The sequence below is a fragment of the Bacillus rossius genome (assembly GCF_032445375.1).
Source record: "Bacillus rossius redtenbacheri isolate Brsri chromosome 4 unlocalized genomic scaffold, Brsri_v3 Brsri_v3_scf4_2, whole genome shotgun sequence".
Classification (NCBI taxonomy): Eukaryota; Metazoa; Arthropoda; class Insecta; order Phasmatodea; family Bacillidae; genus Bacillus; species Bacillus rossius.
This window is the reverse complement of record NW_026962011.1, coordinates 48,811,344-48,835,004: the sequence shown is the minus strand read 5'-3', so window position 1 is coordinate 48,835,004 and position 23,661 is coordinate 48,811,344. Positions and strand designations below refer to the sequence as shown.

At 40.5% G+C, this 23,661-nt stretch overlaps 1 protein-coding gene across 4 annotated transcripts in view; it reads left to right on the top strand.

The window, feature by feature from the left end:
* LOC134542427 (NF-kappa-B inhibitor cactus-like) overlaps positions 1-23,661 on the top strand; it is a 78,605-nt gene that overhangs the window by 40,927 nt on the left and 14,017 nt on the right. For all 4 annotated transcript variants that reach the window (XM_063386650.1, XM_063386652.1, XM_063386651.1 and 1 more), the window contains 2 exons: positions 1,312-1,417; positions 3,324-3,579. In XM_063386650.1, coding sequence (XP_063242720.1) covers positions 1,312-1,417; positions 3,324-3,579 — 362 coding nt within the window. The remainder of the gene's footprint in view (positions 1-1,311; positions 1,418-3,323; positions 3,580-23,661) is intronic.

The window sequence follows — 23,661 nt, the reverse complement described above, 5'->3', positions numbered from 1 at the left end:
GTGGTTACAAAAAAACAAAGCACAGTAGGTCTGTGAGATATGATTTATGACTTGACATGCCAAAAAAATGGGATAAATAGTTCAAAATTTGGAAATATAGCAAAAAGATGGAAAAATTATATATATGGTGGGACCTATTCACCCTAAATTTTCATGAGGCTGTGAATATGGATGGATTTCATTAGCTAATGCGTAGTGTCGAAGCTAGCTGGAATGCATTGAGGTTCCTAGCACTGGCCTAGACATGGTTGTTTGTTTACCCCTCCCCCCTTTCCCCTGTCAGACCTGTCCTGGGGACTAGTTTACATCATGATACCATAATACTATTGATGACATCATCAACATGTGGCACTGACATAGGTATCATACCACTCATACATTCTTACCTGACAAGCACTGGAATATGGGGGTTTTCGGGAAGGGAACATTCACGCTTGTTTTGCACACAATACATTTATTCATGAATCTTAACTTTTGGGTCTCATATACTGCAGCTCTATCTATTCTAGTATGGAACATGATACTGCAGATATATTAGTCACTGTATTTTATTATATACTATAATTTAGCTTTAGTTTATTTTGCAATGACATGTTTTATAATTTAAATATTATTCGAATGTTCCATGTATTGTGAAGAATACTGTATTCCTACCTATTCTAGTATAGAACATGATACTGTTTATGTATTACCTATTGTATCATATTCTCTACTAAAATCCCACCAGGTTCAGTATATTTTGTAATACCTTACTTATATAATTTTTTTTTAAGTTAATATGATTTAAACTTCTTGGGTATCATAAAGTATACTTCAACCCTACCTATCCTAGCATAGAACATGACACCATTCATAAATATCTTACTGTATCGTTTTGTACTACAATCCCACCCGGTTCAGTATATTTTGCGATGCCACATTTGTAGAGACCGGAAAAATTCGCGGATTCAATGACCTCTAGGATAGCCTCCATTATCCTCTGCATTTCTCAAGTAAACACGCGTGTTCATTGGGTGCTAACTTGTGAGGCCTCTCCACTGGGTAGCTTGTGATTCGACGCTTCTTTGGTCGATAGTCTCTCATCGGCCCAGAGAGCTCCAGTTAAACCACGAGCCAATAGCAGAACCAAGCAGAATTGTACACATGATTTAATTTCAGCCCATCACGAAATGAACCCGCGAATTTTTCCGGTCCCTACACATTTGTGTAACATAAATGTTCGTTAATTTTGCTATGATTTGAACTTCCCGGGTGTGAGTGCACTGGGGTGGAGAATGGTCCCGGAGGGTGACCGTGTGGTTCCTGGTGCAGGCAGCTTCACATCGCCATCATCCGAGGCTTCATCGAGGTGGTGGAGAGCCTGGTGCAGATGGTGCCTCACCCCTGCTTCCTTGACATCTCCAACAACTACTGGCAGGTGAGGCTCTTCCTCGCAGTCCTTTGGGACATCGACCACTGTCCGCGGCGGGCTGGGAGCGATGCTCTTGTGTCACACCGAGCGAGGACGCCAGTTTGATCATGAAAAATAGTTCTTACACTCGGGGCCCGTCGAGAGAAACTAAGGGCCCAGCGGCAAAAAAACATTTGTCGTGCCCTTTCCCCAGTACTGAGTGTACAAGTTTTCAAAACACCTCTCAAATTAAAAAAAAAATCCATTATAACTGTAAAAACATGATGTGCACAATAACACAACTTGTAAGGTTTCCAATAACTCTAATAGCGATAAACTTGTAAATTTCATACCTATCAGGACAAAAATAGGGAGTTTTATGTCCCCCCCTCCCCCATGCTCCCTCAATGGCCGTGCATATGCTTTGTTTGATAAAAAAAAAAAACTTTAGGTATGTTTGAAATTGGTGGTAGCTTGTTTTAGTTTGATATTGTTTATGTAAAGTAATGTATTTACCTTAATGGCTACAGTTTTATAATTCCAACAAGGTTTTCACCTACATGCATTAGGCTCACGACTATACTATGGTGTTTAGTCACGAGGCAGTAGGATAATACTACTGAAAGTAGACCCTAAAGCAGGTATGCTGATAGGTTTCATTTTCATTTTGAACCAGGTTTATCTTGCAGCTGCTGGGTGTTTGAATTTAACTTAACAATTTAGAAACCCTGCTTTCAGAAACTTGACGACCCCAAGTGCCATGTACTTCGCAGCCTTACCCACACATTTCGCTCAGTTAAAATAATTTACCTGTTGGATGCCATTACATCTGTTCTTTTAATATACATACTCAAATGAAAAACCAATTTAATCAAAAATTATTTTTTAAACATTTCACTTTTAATAACACTTTATAATACTTTAACAAATTTTCTGTGTTCTGTGAATATTTACCAAGTAGTCTGCCTAATGGTTAAATTTTCTGAGGTTTAGAACAGTGATTTTGATAAAATGGTATAAAGTTTATGCACTTTCATTTTCAACACACGTTATCCCTTATTTAGCTTCAGATATATTTTTATTCAGTGATGTAACAACTTTATTTAATTTCTTAAGGTATTTTTTGTTGTTAAACACAAATGTTGCAAAATTGAAGTTATTACTCTGCTTATTTTATTGATTGTATTTCTCGTTATCACTACACGTTCCCTTAAGGAAATGTTTGAATGTAATACATATGTACAAAGGTCTTTTAAAGTGTTTTATAAGAGTTCAAGGTCAAGATGTTTAGCGCTAAACGTACTAAGTAATGCCTTGGCTGGGTGAGTTTCGCACTGTAAACTGAACAAAATTCAATGCTATGGCCTTACGTTATTTTTATATGTTTAATTTTTTTTTTAATTTTAGAAAACTATATGAGAGTCTGCTATGGTTTGATTTTCATTTAATATTTAAGTTGATTGAAAATCTATAATAAAAAAAATTGACTGCTTGAAACATTATTAGTTATTAATTGTGTGGGGGAAAAAATGTTTTGCCATCGTCTACAACAGCATTGAATGATTGTGTGATAAAGACCGTAGAGCCACGCAATGGCTTCACTTGGTTTTTGAGATTGTCGAAATGGGCCAGGGACTTTTAAGGTGACTCGGTCAGGGCCGGATTTAGGGGAGGGCAATCGGGGGGAAAGCCTCCATGAACGGAGGGCCCCCACAATAATTTCATATAATTCTTGTCTCTGATTATGTTTATGTATGTTTTTTTTTAAATACTAAGAGAATCTACTTGATTTCACAATGAATTATTTATTGGAAAACTGGACAGGAAAAAGTTGTTCATTTTATTTGGAGAATAATGTGGGGCCAGGTGGCCTCCGGACTCGGTCGCGGGTGACGTAGTGCCGAGGAGTGAGACATGGCGTGTCGCTCCGCAGACGCCCCTCCACCTGGCGGTGCTGACGCACCAGCCCCTGGTGGCCCGGCGGCTGCTGGTGGCCGGGGCGAAGGTGGACGGACGCGACCTCCAGGGGAACACCCCCCTGCACCTGGCCTGCCAGTCGGGCGACCTGGAGTGCGTGCGGGCGCTCACGGCGACCGTCAGCGTGGCGGAGGCCGCCGCCACCAACCTGCGCGGCGTGGGCGGCTGGAGGCAGCAGGTGCCGCAGCCCCTCGACGACCGCAACAACGACGGTGAGTGCCATTGCGCCGTTCACTCGGCTCAACACCCCAGAAGCCTCACGTACCACCTTGGCATCTTGTACACTTATAAATCACTCGGTTAAACACCCCAGAAGCCTCGCGTACCATCTTGGATTTTGTAGTTTTTACACTAGTGTTTTGACTAACAGGGTTAAAGTGGACCTGTTGATAACAAATTTTTGGGTTCGATAATGGTTAGATAATTTACCATGTCCTCGTGCAAATGTTTCAACAGTTTTTGCTCTGTAATGGTGCTTTAGGTGGACTCGGATGATGCAGAACACAGTTAATTGAGACACTATTGTAATTCTTATTAAATGTTTATCCTAGTTATAGGCATTTAAAGTTTTTTGACAGTGTTTTCTTTTGGTATTGGCATGTAACTGCCGGAAGGTAAAACCGTTCATTTCACAGGAATGGCTTCAGTTGACATAGTTACACTAAGCTATGAAAGTTGACTTGGATTCACCTTGGTTCTAAAGCTAGGCTTCTGTTGAGCTAAAAAATTAATTAATAGATATGTACTTCAAGTAATGGCTATTGTTTTTCCTTAAATTCGAGATAGTGGGGTTTAATCTCTCTTATGATTTTAAGGGCAATAAATTTTTCTCAAAAAATATTTTGAGTTTAACTGCACGTTAATACACTGTAGCATTATCTGCATCATGATTGGTCGAGTTTCGCCGGGATACTGGTTTCACGCTCGGTGCAATAAACTCTGTCGTTCTGCTTGAAATCAAAAGTGTCGAAAGTTCGTATGAAATAAGGCAAATGTCTTGAAGTGTGGGGTAAACTAGTGGTGGGGTTGTACCACGATGCACTCTAGTGAGTGTTTGGATTGTTTTGTGAAAAAATCATAGTACCTTGTTGTGATAGACCAATTGGAAAATTGGTAATGTTGTCCTGCTAATAAATGAGATCCACACTGAGGGCTGGATTCAAACCATCTCACCTGGCCTGAAAGCAGTGTAGCAGCCCAGATGTTTATGGTGCATATATGTCAGTGTAAGCTAGTCTTCTCCCCCGCACCCCTCATCCACATTCAAATTTTTAATTCCCCAAGTATATCATATTTTTTTGGACCTATTACTCCAGAATATCTGTTGTGACTGTTGCCTATGAAAATGTTCTGTAGTATATTTCGTTGCAGATATGTGAAGTTGAGCATTCTATCTCTTTTCCAGCAATTAACCACGTATGAGAAATTTAAATTACGTAGTATGTTTGAGTATGTTAATGATAAATTGGGAGCATCCTCTTTCTTTTTAACATGTTTTCGGGTAAGACTAAATATTAAATATGCTTCCGAATAGCTACAAGACAGGATGTTGATAGGGTTGCCATATCTAGCTATAATAGTAATAAAGTTATATATATATAACTTTATTACTATTATATATATATATATAGTTGACAATCCAAGAGCATTTGGCATGGCAGTTCATAAAACTGTGCTGAGCTACTTAACAAGTTGTTAACCCACTTAAGCATGATAAGCTGACAATTCTGAATAACTATGCTTTACTGGTGGCATGTGAAGTACCATATTTCTAGGTGTCACAGTTACAATGTTTTACTGGTGTGTGGTGTCGAAAAAGATTTGCAGTCAAAGATTATTTTGAAACGGTTGTTTTAATGTTTCCTTGAAATTATTTCCAAGTTACAGTAACAGTTTTGATGTCTTTTTTTCTGACTCCTAAAACTTTGCTGGTGTTCTTTTTAAAGCACAAAATTGAGTTAAGGACAGCATATATGGTACTCCAATAATTTGTTTTTTAAATTATTAACTTGGAAAAATAAGGCCAAAGTTCTGTTAAAATATGATTTTACTACAAAGAAATTAAATTATCTTTTTTAAATTTTAACTTTTTTTGCTTGTAATCTTTTGAAAGTTTATACTAATGTAAAAGTGATGGTTTCATTCATCTAATGTGAATTTTGCACCATTTGGTGATGGGATATTGGTTGGGTTAACACATGTATCTGGATTTTTGAGATCTTATCTTCATATCTGATCATATACTCTCCACGGGATGCTGTAAATATTTTTAATATTTTTTTATTTTAAGATTTAAGAGTCTGATGATGGTTCTGGTACTGACAAGTAATGTTGATTTTTTTATAATTAACACTGGTTTGTTTGTTGTAATACTGGTGTGCCAAGTATTTATGAGCAGAGTTTGTATTTTTTCGTCTTTGATTACGATTTAAGAAACATCACGTTGTGCATAGTTTCCAGCTTTTGTCACTCTGCAAACAGTTTTGTCAAGACATTCAAGAGTCTCTTAGTATGTTATTACCATGGGACAGTGTTAGGAAGTAGGTCAAAAATTGATACAGGTTTTTTTTATATGGAAATTTTACGTGTTTTGGTCAGCAAACGATTAGTACAAAAAACCTGGTTTATTGGAAACATTTCCACATTGCAAGTTATAGCCAGCTTATATTGTTATTTATTTGTAGATAATTAAAACTGTTTATCATATCTTGAATTTTCATCTTCTGACCAGTGTATCAGAATGATACATATTTTTTTCCCCCCCTTGTCCATTCATTGAAATGAACTTTCTGGATGTTCTTTAAATATATATATATATATGCATATATAAATAAATAAAAATATATATAGTTATGTAATGTGAATTATTTGAAGGTATGGAGTTTTAAAGAATAGTTATTTTACTTACGGAAATATTAGTACGTGTGTATATTCCTTTGGGGGCTGTGGAACTACGAGATGACTTTAGACCGATGCGTGCGATGCACGAGCCAGGGGCGCCCCCAAATGCCCAACCAAGCGGGGTCACCTTGAAATGCCTAACCAAAAAGAGCCACCCGAGCCCTCTGGGTACTCGGCTACCTTTCCTGTGCCTCCGAACCCGAGCGAGCTTCGGGCAGGCGGGTGGGCGGGCGCCTGTTTTTCTCACGATCCAGTCCGGTTGCGTTGGCGACGCTGTCCACTCTACCGGGTCCCTCCCTCCCTACCTCCCTCCTCCCTCCTCCCTCTCGGACAACCGGTTCTCGACCACCGCACCGGCGGGGAAAGGTTGGGAGTTCCCCCGAGGCAGGGTATGGGCGATTGGGCGGCATGCCCAGTGGTGTGCTCGGGCCACTTGCTTATTCGGCCAGTAATCTTGACATTACATTACATGACATTAAAGAAAATTTGAGGCGGTTTTCTCCTTGTGCTTCCGATTACTCTTGTCAATGTTATGGTGGTTTTCTCCGTGTGCTACTGATTATTCGTGTCAATATTATGGTGGTTTTCTCCGTGTGCTACTGATTATTCTTGTCAATATTATGGTGGGTTCTCTTTTAGTGCTTCTCATTATTCATATTCATACGCCATTGCTGGTTACCCAGTATGTCATAGAGTAACATTAATGATGCACAAAAAAGATGAATACATAAAACACACCAAAAACTAGTCATAATCAGCCGACGTCAAAAGTTTAATGCATTGACAGCACAGATAGCATTCCAGTTCTCTTGTTTAAACATTCCAGAAGCTTTTAAGCAACAGAACTGTAAGAGATCGCTCCCTGTTGTTTGATCGGGAGGGTATTGGACCAGCGGCTGGGGCCACCAACCCAGCATAGTCGCCGCCTCAGCCCCTCTACCGCGCTCAGCTGACCAGACAGTTGGCTGTGTTCTGAGCCCTGAGCCCTGAGACTAATCAGCACTGCTGGCTCCTTCCCGTGGACACAGGGGAAACCCCTGAGCGCTTACACGCGGGATTCAAAACGGACGAGTCTCGGGAGCCCGCAGTCTAAAGGCCGGTCCACACGCAACGTTTCGTACACAGTTTTGAACTCTGTTAGAAATTCACGTGAACACTGTCGCAAATCGGTCATCGTTGAACATGTTACACTGCTCCGGCACAAACACCGAGGAAGAACTGAGCCCCGTGTACGGAGAAGACGGAAGAAGAAGTGTCCACACGCTACGACAAGTCTGTGCAGGTCGACTAAACTGGCGCGGACATAAATAATGCTCTTGGCCACAGTTTTCCTTCTCCGTGTTCCGTCTCCACGCAGTTCACAAAACTGCGCAGTTTTCCCCGTCTGCACGCCACGTCTTGTCTGCAACGATGTGACCTGCGCAGGTAAATCGTTGCTGAGAACGTTGCGTGTGGACCGGCCTTAAGGGCGGGGGTCGACGACCCTCGACGGGGGACGACGGTGAAGAAGGCAGGGAGGGGCGATGGGAGACCCGGGGCGCGCTGCGACACCTCTGGCCGCGCGCGCCAAGCCGACGGACCGGAGGAATGTTTTTTTAAAGATCCTGCGCCCCGGCTATGAATAGCGGCGCCCCAGTTTAGATGAGGACGCCTCGCAGCGCATTCCGCGTCGTCTCCTACCAACCCCCTTGGGGAGGGGGGGGGGGGAAGCCAGACTAATGAATTGAGGGGTAACCTCGCTGCAGAAACGCGATGAAAGGATCATCATCATCGCTTATTCGCATTGGCCAAACTGCTTTTTATTGTTACCAATGCAGGGTGTCTACAAACAAAATAAACTGTAACGGTACTTAAAATTCGCGTAGTTTCAATTTCCAGCAATCTTTTGCCGTCTTGTATTTTTTTTTTCTCGTCTCTATAAGCTAATTGCACGCAAAAAAAATAAATTGTTAGGGATTAAATACTTAAATCAAGTGAGAATCATCTGGAAATATTTTAGCTGTATAACGTAAAAAAATTAATCAATTCTTGCGGACAGTAGATCTGTTTTCTAATGTTAAATTTTAAACACTTAAAATGCCCCTTTGACATGAAAGTTGTAAGAAAATTTTATTAGACGGTCGTGAGAAAATACTGAAATTCAGGTATTTTTGTATGGATCCTCTGAAGTAATTTGATAGCTGTGTTTACCCTTGTAAGAAATAAATTGCGGGTCAGAATCGTATCCTGTTCTTGCACGCCTGCAGATGTACTGCCTAGCCTCCCGCGGGACACAGCTCTGGCAGACAGATGTTATCTACAACCCACGAGCTAAGACATTAGTTGATGGCAGCTTAGCAGCATCCCCAGGCACCGAACTGTCTCTTCGGTAGCACGCCTTTACGGGACTTTCAACGGTGACCTTATAATTAGAGACATGAAAAATTCTCGGGTTCATTTCGTGTTATGCTAAAATTCAAATAATTATACCTTAGTGGTGCTTCTGCCATTGGTCCACTGTTAATCTGGAGGACTGAGGGCCAATCATAGACCCTCAGTCAAAGCAGTATCGAATCACGTGTCTCCCAATTTAGAAGCCTCACAAGTCAGCAGCCAATGAACAGACGACGTTTGCCCGAGTGTGCAGAGGATCGCGGAGTCTATCCTGGCGGTCAACGAACCCGCGAATTCTTCCAGTCCCTAGCAATTGGCAATTGCTCCTGACTAGGGGTATGCAGATTTCGCGAAAACATCTGAACACTTATTAGACTGCAACAAGGTATACCCGCGCCTGTGGTTTCTTCCTTGTGATTGGCGGCCGTCTGCAAAGAGAAGTCGTTGCCTTATTTGACCAAGCCACTCAGGACGCGTTTGCTTCCGCACTGAATCACTGTGATTGGTGTTGTTACAATCGGTATGTACCTGGAAGAAACTCGCCCAATCACGAGAAACACGGACGATGCCACAGTGTTTCAACTTTCATCTACATGGTCCCGAAATCTTTTCGCGAAATCGTCATGCCCCTACTCCTGACCCTCCGTGGATGCCTCGCGGTGTTGTGGTTCGTCGAGGGTGGGCGCTGGGCGTATCTTCGCCGCGCGGCCGCGACAGACGGCTGGCGGAGTGTGCGCGTCCTTGGAGCAGCTCGTCGTGACGGCGTGTGGAGGGGGGGGGGGGGATGCCGTCATCCGCCACGCCAGGTCGCTGATCTCACGTCTGTGGACCGCGGCCTCTCCAACAGTACCCGGGGTTGCTACCTGTCAGCGCAGACCGGAAAAAATTCGCGGATTCATTTCGCGATAGGCTACAATTCAAATAGTTATACCTCTGCTATTGGCTCACAACTCACCTGGATGACTCTGGGCCAATGAGAAACACCCAACCAAAGCTTTATCGAATCACAGACTGCTACGCTGGGACGTCTCACAAGACAGCAGCCAATGAGTGGGTGACATTTGAATGAGTGTACGTAGAACTATGGAGTTCATGATAGAGGTCATTGAACCCGTTAATGTTTCCGGTCTCTACCCTATCAGGGTGTCCACCCGTCACGAAAGTCCCCAAAGTCAATTAAAAGCAAGGAAACTGAAAGTCTGGTCACGAAAAAAAAATCCCCCGTTTGCGTACTGAAAATGTAATTTTTTTTTACGCTTCGCTTCATTTTGTAACATGTAGAAGTTATTTAGCTTTCTAACTCACAAATCGGTACGTTTCTAAGAATTGTAGAAATGTCTTTATTACATTTTCTTATGTTTAGTTTTGGTTAAATATGTGTACTGAAATATAACCTTTTGATAAAATAAACTTGTCGGGAAATGTTATTAAAATCCTGAAATTGGATTATTTGTAGTTATCCTGCACATATATAGCAGGGTGTTTACATTTTGAAAAGTCAGAGTAAACACGGTGAATTTACTTTAAAACCTGGAAAAGTCTTGGTAATTCCCCTGATAGTAATTTGAGGAATGAAATGCTATGCTCCCGTCTGCCATCACAGGAGCACACCCACACTATAAAATTGCGTATGCAAGTTTCTGTTTGAACTAGGCCGGCCTGTGGGGGTGATGGAAGATGACTTTCTTTATTTTTTCAGATAATTGCAACATTAGTATATTATTTATTAAATTTATCCATTGAAATTGGAAATTGGAAATGTTGGTTAGGGAAAAATCAGTGAAATTGCATTACAGATGTGTGTGAATTTCCGAAAGACAGTTAACAAATCAGTTTTTAAATTAAGAGATTGCGTGAAACGTAATTTCTTCTTTGTGTGTATTTTGCTTTTGCGAGCGCACGCAATATTAAAATGCAGCAATAAATTGAAAATTTACTTGGCGCGTATGAGGCAAATACTTCAAAATGTTGACCATGTTAGAGTCGTGTTTTTTTTCTTCAAAACATTGTAGTCGGTTCCCCCCAATTTTTTTTCGTCTTTATATTTGTTCATAGAAATATTTTGAAAGATTTAGACCCTTTAAAAAGGGCAAAAATCTCAATGAAAGACATTTTCAATTCTTAATTTCCTTGCAGTTAAGATAATTTCTGACGTAAATAATGTATTATTGTTATTTCATTGATAATGAATTAATTTAAAATTGACAAATTTAGTTATTATAATTTTTTAAGTTACTTTTGTCATGTGTTTATGTTTGTGTCGTCCCATTTTATTTATGTGTTTTGTGTATGTAATTGTTATTTTTTTGTAATATTTGTTAATTGCCCACCTGTTAAAGGCTCTGACTGTTGGTAGGCACTCAAATAATTATAATAAATAAATAAAAAATAAATAATCAAGTTGCGCGTCATCTTGCGATGCTTCACTCCAGGGCACGTGGATCCCGGTGACCCGGATACGATGCCAGTTGCGTTTGGGAGAGAGGGAGAGAGAGAGAGAGGGTGAGAGAGGGAGATAGAGAAACAAACAAGGCTGCTGGTGAAGTGCAGTCGACCGGAGCGCTCCGCGGTTCAGCAGTTGCTTCGGCTCGGAGGATGTCGAGCTCGGTCCATTCTCTAGAGCTGGTCTTTCCACCCTTGTTTTTTTGACGTCACAACGTCTAATAAACCGATGAACGCCGGCTGCACGCACGAAAAAGTGTCCCGTTACGCTCATTGTACGCTTGCGCCGCATCCATCTCTCTTCCGCTCGATCGGAACAACCATCGATTTGACTTTTTCGAGGCAAATTATACTTGAAACACTCCCATTCGTTTCCTACTTTTCCTATCATCGTCCTATCCTTAACAGAATAACACAGATAGGAAGAATTTAAATAGCAAACATGTATAAAAGTTATGGTTAAAATAATCTGTTAGTTAAAGTAATAAACATATTTGAATTAATGAGTGCAAATAAAAGTAAATTTATCAATTAAATTGTAGATTTAATTTCACTCCTTCTTTGTATCCATCTAAAATAGTGATGATTCAATAAAAATGATTCAATTTTATTCATAAAAGTATGCAATCATTTCATCAATGTTTTGTTATGACGTTGTCACGTTAAACTATCGTCCGTAAACCGACTTTACAGACAACCAATTTTTTTTCGTTCGTTTCGCATTAATATTTGGTCCTTCATCTGTGGCGCACGCCTGAACGCCGACAAACATTTTTTTTTACTTTGTAATATTTAAGGTGCCGAACGTGTTCTTACGTGATTACTTAACAGGGTTTTTAAGCGATTCCATTGCAGTTTGTCTAGTTGGCTACACCCAGTGATCAATTCCTTGAGCTACTTGACCCTTTTTGTGCAAAAGAATGGTAGCTTGGTGGTTACTTCAATTAAAAAAGTAGGGAAAAAAATTTAAAACTGTTAGTGATATCTGCTAAAGTATTTATCTCTTAAAAAAATAAATTAATGTCTGTAGCTAATTGAACTCGCTGGGATATTATAGTTCATGCTCATATGATGTATTTGTTTTGATGAAGTATGAAACAATTAAATGTTAACAGTCAGGAGCATATGCAGAATTTAATTTAGGAAGGGGAGGGGGTAGAACCACTTTGCCTGCTGTTTATTTTAAAATTCATCCAGTTTGTTGTTGGAATTAGATTTTTTTTTTTCTTTTCGGTGGCGAGGGTCGTACACAATCAACTATTCAATGTTCAGTTAGAGAACCTCAGGAAATTTTTGATCCCATCGAAACTCATTTCGGTTCTGCTTTATCTCGTTTCTTATCATACAAGTAGATTATCATGACTTGGGTCGATGACAATTAAATGTGGGGGAATACCCTGATAAGTGTAGCCAACTGTGATCCGGAGTATGGTTTTGAAAAAGTTTGGGATCACGGGCGTTTTCACTTGTAAACGGCAACTGCTGAAATGTCCTTTTTGTGGTTGTGACACATTTCGAATAACTAATCAGAATTTGCAAGGTCATACAGTTGAGAAAATTTGTTGGGGAAGGGGGAGTCGTGGTCTCGTGGACGGGATACTAGGCAGGCATCGCTTCAATAACTCCACCAGAAGTAACCCAGCAGGACTTACGTCAACAAAATAGAAGCATTCAAGGCTGCTGTTGTAAATTCCACGAACGAGTGTCACTTTTCGGACATGAAACTTTTATCAACGTTTTTTAGTTTGCTGGCGTAGTAGTCTTTCATAATTTCGGAGAAAAATATTGATAAATTTGGAACTAGCAAAGTTCTTCGGAGAACAAGGTAATTTATATTATTAATGGAATGAGTTTTTTGTTGTTGAGGAATGATAACTTTACGCCTTCACATGAACCTTCAAAAAAGTGTAGGCCTATTCATTTATGGGATATACCTGAGATGCTATGACCAGTGTGTAAAATATGAGTAGGTAATTTGAAAAAATAAGATTTCACTATCGCATTCTCTGAATTGGTTTGGTTTGTGATTTTTTTTATGGCCATGTCAAGCTTGAATGAAAATGTTGAAAAGTAGAGGCATTACCTCCAGACATGTGCAACGCAAAATGTTTGTTCCTGCTATTTAAAAAAAAAAAAGTTAAGGCAGAATATACTTGTTAATTTCTTCCCGACAGTTGCGTCGATTTATAATTATTATCTTCAACACAATTTTTGAAATATATTTTCTCTCATAAAATTTTGATCCAGCCGTATGTAATTTGCTTAAGAGATAAATAAACTCCGATCTCGTTGAAATTTTGCACACTCGATCGTCGAAACGAGAGAGTCACACTCACCGTCTAGGTGAGATTTAGAGGAAGTAATGAAGCAGAATTTTTATACTTGATGTAATTTCGCTATTGGGTCGTTAATGATTTCTTGGTTTTTCATTGCAACGGCAATTCTTTTTTTTAATTGTTATTTTTATTGATTGGAGGCGCGGCAGTGGCGTGTGTAGGGGCGTGGGCTGTGCGACTGCAGTCTGACGTGCGATGCACGGGTGCTCCAGCTATGGTGCAGGTCAGTAGACGCCCGGCGAGGTAGTTCGGGGGCGACTGAAATGCTGCCCCTTGGAAGGGCAGCCCATCAGGATTTTTCTGACAGTGGTGGTTTTGAAAGGTTGTCTGAATTGTTGCCCCTTGGAAGGGCAGCCCTTCAGGATTTTTCTGACAGTGGTTAGTTTGTAAAGTGACCTAACCTAAACTAACCACTGTCAGAACAAGCCTGAAGGGATGCCCTTCCAAGGGGCAACAATTCAGCTGCCCCCCGGTAGTTCGCAGCGGCGGGTTGGGTCCGCTCTCCGCCGACGCGCAGCTGTCGGGCCGCGAGGCAAGGCAAGGCCGGGCTGTTTGCGAGCCCCCCCCCCCCTTCTCCCCGTCTAGGGGGGGAATCCCCGCCGCGTGAAGCAGTCTTCGAAATAACCGGCCGTGCCGCGCGGCGGGAAAACCGGGCGCTACTCTGGCCGCGCGTTCCGTCCTCTCGCGCAGCGGCGCTACTGCCGGCGGCACCGTAGATGGCGCTACTGAAGCCGGCCAGTTCTTCGGCAAGCTTGGCGGGAAGCCTCCTTTCCACAGACGAGAGAGCCAAACTCCCGATCCTGCATCTTAGGTTTTTTTTTGTTCATTGTAACTCATGATTAGAGCCACGGAATTTTCGCGCATTCATTTAGTCGCAAGCTAGAATGCAAACCTCCACACTGTCGCACTGTGTTCATGATTGGACCGCAGTTATCTGGACACGCCCCTCTACGACCGTGAGCCAACGATGTCCAGCTAGGAGAGAAGTAAGCGAATCAGGTAGTGCCAAGTAACAAGGATAAAAATGTTCTCGCTAAGAAATCAACCAATGGGAAAGTAAACATGGGTCGAGCACACCTATAACTTTGAATTCTATCCTGAGGCCAAAGGAATCCGCGAAATTTCCGGGACTCTACTCATGATAACTAATGGTCAATTAGGTTTGGTTAGCTACATTATAAATACTTTAAAACATTGTGGACGGTTGACTTGGTTAGGATAGCTACATTAAAGATACTGTGAAATCATGTAAACAAAAAGCGAGCATGAACTTCGGGGGGTGTAGCTCTCGTCTGTGAAATGAAGGCTTCCCAAGCTTGACACGGCCGTAAAAAGAAATCACAAACCAAACCAATTCAGAGTATTACTACAATGTTTTCATTCCTTAATTGCGTTGCTTTCATCATTTAAAAACACTGACTAGAACAATTAAGGATATTTTTTTAATTTTTATCAATTGCGTCAAACTGTTCTCGGATGATTTCACGATAAAACAAAAAACCACACGGTCAGCAAGTATCGAGAAAATATTAGGTCAACGCGTTATGTCCAAAAACACTCCCAACTGAGGACCACATACACACGCGTAACTCTGGTGGAGAGCTGCGGCGTAAAAACAAAATAATTTCACTGTCTGATGGCATGAAACTGAGATTAGTGTTCATTAAAATTGGTATAATTTGGTTGTAACAGGCATAAAATATCTGGTATCACGTGTATTCTATTACTGTGTAGTAGTAATTTCAATGGGTTTCTCTAATAATTGTAGTTTATTATTGTGTTGGCATTTATGTATGTATTCACTTATTAAATAATAATTGAAATTATTATGACCTAATTAACTGTATGAAATAAATAAAAAAACAGTAGTAAAAACATCATATTGTTTATTAAGTGTGTTTTTTTTACGGTAGTGTTGCTACTTGATCGTTTCTATAATTAAAAAATATATTAAATTATTGTATAATATAGTCCATAATGTTTAGAAGAACGTTTTTTTTTAACAAACAAAACCCTTTCAGCTTTACGAAATTATATCGAGCATCCTGGCAATTAAGAATTCTAGTGGCGTTTTTGCGAGTATGATGGGTTATTTAGTGCCTACGTTCAAACAAAATAACCGTTGACATTCGATTTTTTTCAAAACAGTCTCTCGTCACACACTTACGATCATGTTATTTCATCTGCAGATTTATAAATGTCATCGTAGTCGGTATTGTATATGGATACTTTCCAGCACGTGCATGCCTATGCCTAATTTTTAGTTAACCTGAAATTTATCTTTTTGATTAACTTTTGTAATGTGTCTTTGAAGAATTAGTTAAAGCTTAGTTCTTCTTTCTGCATTATTACCTATTTTATCATTTATTATGTCGATGTTATGCTTTAATCTGTTTATATGCCCCCCCCCCCCTCATACGTAAGACCCTATCAAAAACACAAACTTAGTTAGCCCTGGCGCATGTACCCCGACATCTTTGCTTCATTAGCGTTTTGCTATAATTTATATTAATTGTTTACCCCAATTAGTTTTCTGCGTTATAGTTAGGGACACCTGAATTTCTCGATTTCATTTCATGTCAAGGTATTTCACAAAACACTGTAGCTTTTTCTAAGAGTCATGGCAAATTGCGAGGGTGCAGCAGTACGGTGACCACATTCTCATTGGCCCCGTCAAGAGCGGGACGACACCTCTCACCGACCTCAGCCAATAACCACAGGAGAAAAGCTACAGTATTTTGTGAAATACATTGACACGAAATAATTGACGAATTGGACGCAGGCGACTGCAGGGCTGGTAAATTCTGTGCAATAAGCTGTGTGTGGTGTCGTTACTTCACTGCATTGCACACCGAAACTGGCAGTGATTAATCCATAGGTATGCTGCGACCTGGCAGAATTGTGTGGCTATTATATCATCCGTCGGGTTTAATGAGCGTCAATGAACGCCCATAGCATTGACATTTAACTCCCATGCTATCATAGTTGTTAATATACCATTTATGTCGGTAAACGAGATAAGAAGGTATACTTTGAACTCTTGGTCAGTATATTATCTTATCGGCTAGTTAGATTCACGCTGCCGCAAGTATCAATAAAATGATTGATTAGTTCTTGTTTCTGTGGGATTGTAGCAAACGTTTGAAAATAAATTCATTCAAAGGTATAATTTTCCGGACACCCCGTTGATGGTCTCATCATTTGAATTCCGGGTCACAATCCCCCAACAAGAGAGAGCTTTAGGCGCAAGATTTGTGTTGTAGATCGTCTTGTCAGCAGAAAGTCTCTGGCTTTAACGAAGGACGTTGAAAGATCCACAGTCGGGTTTTAACTATTGGCAGACGTTATGTAGTTGCATGTGTATTGTGTATATATAACGTTCTGGTGCATCATTTTATTACATTTACATTTTTAAAAATGTTTATTACCTACGTTAGTTTATGTTCTTTAGCAGTTCAGAATGTCTGCATGTTGGTTTTTAAAATTCGGTTAGGTAAGTTGAGTATTGTGTAAGAGAAGGGCAAAAGCCTTAGCTTTGACATAAATTAGGCAGTAAATAAAAATCGAACAGACAAACTGTATATGGCCTTTGTAAGGTTTAATTTAGGGCGAGCAAAGTGTTGAAATAAAGCCACCGAATGACGTAATTCAGAGGCTTAGTTAATATAGATTAGTTTGCATTGTGTTAAAATGTTTTACGCGGTTTTTTCATTGTTATTTGTTGTTGTAATTTTAATCATCAGGTGTAATGAACAAGTTAACCAGGTAGCGCCGAGTTTTTTGAAGTAAAACATACGTTGGGATATCGCTGTGGAAAGAGCGCCGCTAACGTAACCAGCGGACCAGGCGCGCAGTCTTGGCCAGTCGTGTTGGCCACCCCTGGGGGCGGTTGGACACCCCTTCTCGGAACTAATCTCTTGTTACCTGCGGGCCTGCACGCACCTGCCCCTCGCCTGGTCGGGACAGCTTCGGAGGAACGTTCTTCGAATGATTCCTTGCGAAGGGAAGATAATAGTATTTTGGACACACGCCATTGCAGATACTCCGTATGCCGTAGAGAGTAAAGGTGGGTTTACGATTGAAAATTAAGAATTAAAACTTAAGACTTAGTCGTGTACTTACCATATGACTCTATGTAAACTAGTGGAATGGTTTATGATTGTCGTGTGTGAATTTTGACGGGTCGTGTGCGAACCATATGATGACTTAAGACTTAACAGAAATGGTTATATTTTATATTTTTCGTTAAGACTTAAGGGAAGCGACCAATCACAACAAACCGGAACCTTTCAACCGGAAGTTTATGTCTTATTATTGGACCGAGCGAGGCAGTATTTTTGGGTTAGAATTCGTATATTTGTCATTTGTAATCATCATCCATTTCGAAAAATGGATATCCCATTTGTCAATAACCTATTTCAAATCTGCTTCTCCGTTTCGAACAATGGCCGACCATGTGTTTTGTGCTGTGATTGGTTAGAATTAACGACTTCTATGCCAATCATAAACAGGAAAATGTAGTTTTGACTTAATCGTGTGCTCGATGTTAAGTTATAATTCTTAAGGAAATCAATCGTAAACCCAGCTTAAAGCCTGAAAACAATGTATCCTTTATGGTAAATAAGAGCTTTTAAGATTAACTTATCGGTTTTTTTAACATGTATATTGAGTTGTGTTAGTTTTATCTACCTTTTTTTATATCATTATATATGTATTTCTACCTGAGTATAATGATATTGTCTATAAGTCATGTATATATTGTATATGTTTCAAGTGTTATCTACTTTTTGTAAATGTATATCAAACTGACAAGCCCTATATTCTGTGAACATACTGTTCAAAAATTGAATCTATTGGGTGCAAATAAAATAAATAAATAAAGGACCCGAAGAACGGACAAAGAAATATAAATTCAAAATCGGCCGATTTCAAATGATAAATGCATAGTCTCAGCACAAGGGAGTTCCGTGGAAGGAATTTGTCAGAGCAGTATCACAGCACAGACGTACGTCATTGAATAGGTATATACAGTGGGCCGACTACGATGGGACAGTTTCAACAAGTACAGCAAAAACAAACAACAACCTTGGGCAACACAGAGCGACAAACAGAGGAACCCAACGATGATACTGAACAGATAATCTGGACAACACATCGACGCACATGGCAAAAATAAACCATTTTCGGGTACCGTAACGACAGCACAAACGAACACAATAATCTTATAAGACAAAAAATACAATAGGGTATTTGACAGGTTTTAGGTAATTGTCTAAAATTGTTCATTATGACATAATACCTAAGCAATTTGATTAATTCTTTGTGAAGTTATCTATTTTCTATGAAAATCGCCATCAAAGTTTAAATGAATAAAAAAGCATCAATTCTGCAGCATAAAAATCAGGATTGTTTTTAAAGAATAGTCCGACCATTATTGCATCAATTCTCGGGAGGTTTCCACTGTCTGCTTTAATGAAGTTGGTCTCCATCGTATTTTTTTCAAATAATTACAATAATTTCTTACTTTTAGTCACCATTAGATAAGAATACTAGTTAATATGACGAAACAACATTGAAGAAAACACCGATGCACCGTACAAAACTTCCGATTGGCATTTACTGTTTACAAGCAGGTGACGTCACGCCAGATTCAGCTAATCCCGTGCGTTTTCAATCACGTGGTCAAGCATGAGAATTTAATTATTTTATTAAAGATTTCTTATAATAATCATAGATATTTCTGAATAATGCGTTGGCTAAATTGGTTTTGAAAAATGTTTACTGTAAAGCTAACAACATTTAAACCAATATTTTCACTATGATCAAATATACCCTATTGCGAGGTTTCGGGAACTGAGATGTTCTTTTTTATTTTTATTATTATTTTTATTTATGAATTTTTAGACATGATGTGTACAGGTAGTTATGCTAGTCTGAATGGTTATTCTGTTCCCTGGCCGTCGTCTTTTATACATGTGTATGTGCATTTACATACATGTGTGTTTAAAAAAAAAATAGTTTTTGGCTGTGTGAATTACGGCACAATAGCAGAATTTTTTTTATTGTTGGTTATTTTATTTAATAGTTATATATTCTGAAATATAAACGAGTACATATGAAATCTGGTTTTTATGAGGTGGCCTAATGAACAACGCGCCTCTTGTGTTTTATTGGACGTTACCCTCTCTCTGCGCTGCGTACCGTCTCAGTAATTAAAGAGTTGGTTCGTGGTTGTGTTTATTGGGTTTGGTTTGATTAAATAAAAAAAGGGGGGGCAGGGCAGTCGCCGTGTTTTGCGTGACTGCAAAGGCGCTGGGGAGCAAGAATGTGCCAAAGCTGCGTTCGTGGTCCCTGGTTTTTTTTTTTTCCTGTCTGGAATTCCCCAGACCAGCAGGCGGGGTCTTGTCTTGCCGTCGCGAGTTTTTTTTTGGTTTTGGGGGGGGGGGGGGGGGGGGTTGAGAGGGGGTTTACATTCCTCCACAGGCCAAATATACCAGCTACCAGCGCGCGCTCCTGAGGGTAAATTTAGCGCGCATCGTCAGAACCCGTGGCGCGAGGCGAACGAAGACCCCTTCGTGTGATGCGTTGACGTCGAGTGTCGAGTACGTAGTAAGTGCCCCCAATCTTTTTTTTCGAGAGGGATGGTTGAAGCCATCCCGAACGTTCGGATGTGCCCTTTATTCATTCCTCGAGCCAATATTTTGACACACAGACAAAACGGTAAAATTTTGAATTTGAGAAATTTTGTTTTTCTGGAACCAAGTAATAGCGGGGTACGGGGGAGAGATAGCAATATTACGCAATCTTGGTTTTGACAAATTTTTAGGCCATAACATTTTGCTGTTGTTCGATTTTTCAAAATTTGTCATAAAGCATATTACGTAATGTAATGGAATGCCTAAAGATAATAGTGACTGGAAGGTGTTTAGTACTGGATTCATTTTTGGGAATAACTACAACTGTAATAATACTGCCAACAAACACAATGTTGTAAGTCTCTTAATGTGTGGTCTCTGTCTTAATGCAGGCAAATTTTCAATATTAAATGTAAAGTTTTTATGGTTTTATTTTCAAGTCAAACCTAATTATGACTATCTGTTAATTTAACACGACACCTCTCTTGAATTTGTCCTGTGTGCTGTCAGAAATATCTGCCGCAATTTATTTTTGCAGATATAACCCCTCGGAGCAAGGTAATGTCATATGAACGAAATCATCGACTCCCCGCGTGGGCTCTGCGCCGCTGGTGCTGCCTCGCTCATACTCCGTCGAAGCGGAACTAGAACCTTCGAGTCACGAACAGGAACAGTGCGCGACAAGCGACTTTTTTTTCCTCCCCCATCCAAGGTCGTCATGGCCGAGGTGCCACACCTCCCGCCATAGACTCACAATGGCGTAGACCGATGTTTGGGTTTTGCGCACGGGAGCCAACACAAATTACGAGAGATACGGGAACTTCGCGCATTCATTAAGTTGCAAGTTAGAATGCAAACCTTCACACTATCGCACTGTGTTCATGATTGGACCACGTTTATTTGGACACGCCCCTCTACGAAATGAACCAACACTGTCCAGCTAGGAGAGAAGTGAGCGAATCAGGTAGAACCAAAACATGTTAGTAAACATTTTTATTGCTAAGAAATCAACCAATGAGAAAGCAAACATGGGTTGAGCACACATATTACTTTTAATTCCACCCTGAGGCCAGACGAATACGCGACATTTCCGGGTCTCTACAAATTGCAAACTTGTGTGGAATTCAGCTGATGTAAACAAGTGGTACGCTGACACACACGTTTTTATTTAAGTTAATAAATATAAAGTAGTTTTTTTAAACGCAAAAACACACATGCATGAACTAATCATTAATACAAATATATTGCATGGAAACGCGGACGTACAAAGTGCTATGAGATTTTTATAACCTCAACAACATCGGCCGCGCCCGCAACGAAACTCGTTTTCTTGACAGTTGTATTTGTAGAGCCATTGTTGATTCTCTTCTCTCCCAGGGTAGACTCAAAAGACGATGCAGTATGCTAATTTGCCTCCACCACGCCAATAGGCGGGCCCATCTATCGGCCTGGGAAGTAAATTACTAGAGACCTGTTAAATTCACGGATTCATTTCGCGATATGATAGTCCAAATACTTTTGACATTATTTCGCTTCAGTGATTGGGCCACAGTTTATCTGAAAGACTCTGGGCCAATGAAAAAATCTTTAACAGACGAATGAGCGAATCACGATCATTCCAGTCAACAGGTGTTACTAGTCGGTAACCAATCAGCAGATGTATTTTGGACGAGTGCATAGAGGATCATGGAGTCTGTCCTTTAGGAATTTGAAGTCGCGAATCTTACAGGTCTCTATAAATTACTAAAATTTAAAAAAAAAAAAATGCGTGGGTGTGGTTTTATGTTTTACGTTTTAATGTACGGGCTTTTAATTACTCGTGGAAAAAAAGCACGTGGATGATTTAAAAGTTAGCGAGGACAGCTGCGGACGCGACAGACAGTTGTAGCGTGTTCCGCCGGCGCGGACCGCAGTGGACCGGGCCGTGCTGACGACGAGAACATTCTCCGACCAGTCGCAGCTCCTGAGGAAGTGCGCGCGTCACAGGTTTCCCCGCGGCGCACTCGTGGCTGTTGACAGTGCGGGCTACGTCACGTGGTCCGCAGCTCGCCAGGCCTGCCCGGGGCGGGGCGGGGCGGGAGCGGCGCCAGCCTTTACGTGCCCGTATTTAGTAGCCCCCCGCGCCGGATCTACTTTTAGTATCCGTCCGCCACGCCGGCGAGTCCGGTCTCCTGAAGTGGAGGGGGGAAAAATATATGTCAGAAAAATTGTGACTTATTCTCACGAACAGTTGAAAAAAAAGTAAATGATGTTCTTTTGTTTAGTCTATTTTTTGTATGACGACATGGACTATCCTCCCCCCGTGAGAGAGGTTTACTTCCGTTTTAAGCAGGATAAGCCCTTGTCCCGAGTTTGAAAACTTGTGGAAATAAACTTTTAGTGGCAGTCAGGTTGAAATACAGCGCTTTTTTTTTTTATTTTAAATTTTATATGTACTTGTTCTCCTTTGATACTTTTTGCTGTATGTTTAATTACTTTCCTTTTTATGTATGTCTATGCTTAGTTTTTAATTACTTTATAATTAGTTATGGTTGAATCTTTTGTAATAGTTAATATTTGAACATTAAGTTAAAATTTTAATTTGTTCTCTTAATATTTAGTCTATGTCATGCTTAGTTTTTAATATTCAAATCTTTGATGTAATTGCAGAAAAGTGGTTAAGTGTAAGAGAAGGCGTACCGCCTTAACTTCGCCACCAATAAAGACGATAAACAAACAAACTCACTTCTCCATTCATAGAGACCGGAAAAATTCGCAGATTCATTTCACGATATGATAGAATCCAAACAACTGTACCTTTATTTTGCTTCTCTGATTGTGAAGTTTATCTGAAGGACTTTGAGCCAATGGAAAACCTTCAACCTAAAAAGTATCGAACCGCAGGCGTCCCAGTTAACAAGTGTCACGAGTCAATAGCCAATGAGCAGGTGGCAATTGCCTGAGTGTGTAGGAGATTGTGGATTCTATCCTAGAGGTCATCCAAAGCGCGAATTTTTCCAGACACTATCCATTCAGCAGCACTAGTCCCATACTTAACCAGGCGGTTTACTACTTGATTCACACGTACCTACGTGTCTTTCTAGAGTACCGAGCGAGGTGGAGCAAGGTTCACGCGCCGGACACAAGTTGGTCCATCCGAACTTTGAATATATATATACTGTATAGAAGTCGCGAGTGGATAGGATTTACTCTACGTCTTTCAGAAGCGTATGATGAGCAGCTTGGGAACTTCACCGCTGCAGTGCGCTGCCGTAACGCCCTGTATCGTCTTAGTTGTTATTTACACGTTAGAGAGCAGCACTGTCGCCCGCTGTCATTCCCCGCACCCCCTACCTATCATTCACTGCAGCTCAAGGTCGTTCAACGGGAGGGGGAAGGGGTGTTTGAAGAGTTCGACACTTGTCCGCTAGGGAACACCACAAGTCGATGCCCTAGAGATGGTGGCGATTGCAGCGGTGAATTAACCAACTACCTCAAAACCGTATTAGAAATTTTAACCTGGGCTGGCGACTTCTATACAGTATATATATTCAAAGATCCGAAATATATTCCGTACTAATCTCCGTATCCCACGGTTTATCGAAATCCGATTTGAGACCAATGCAGC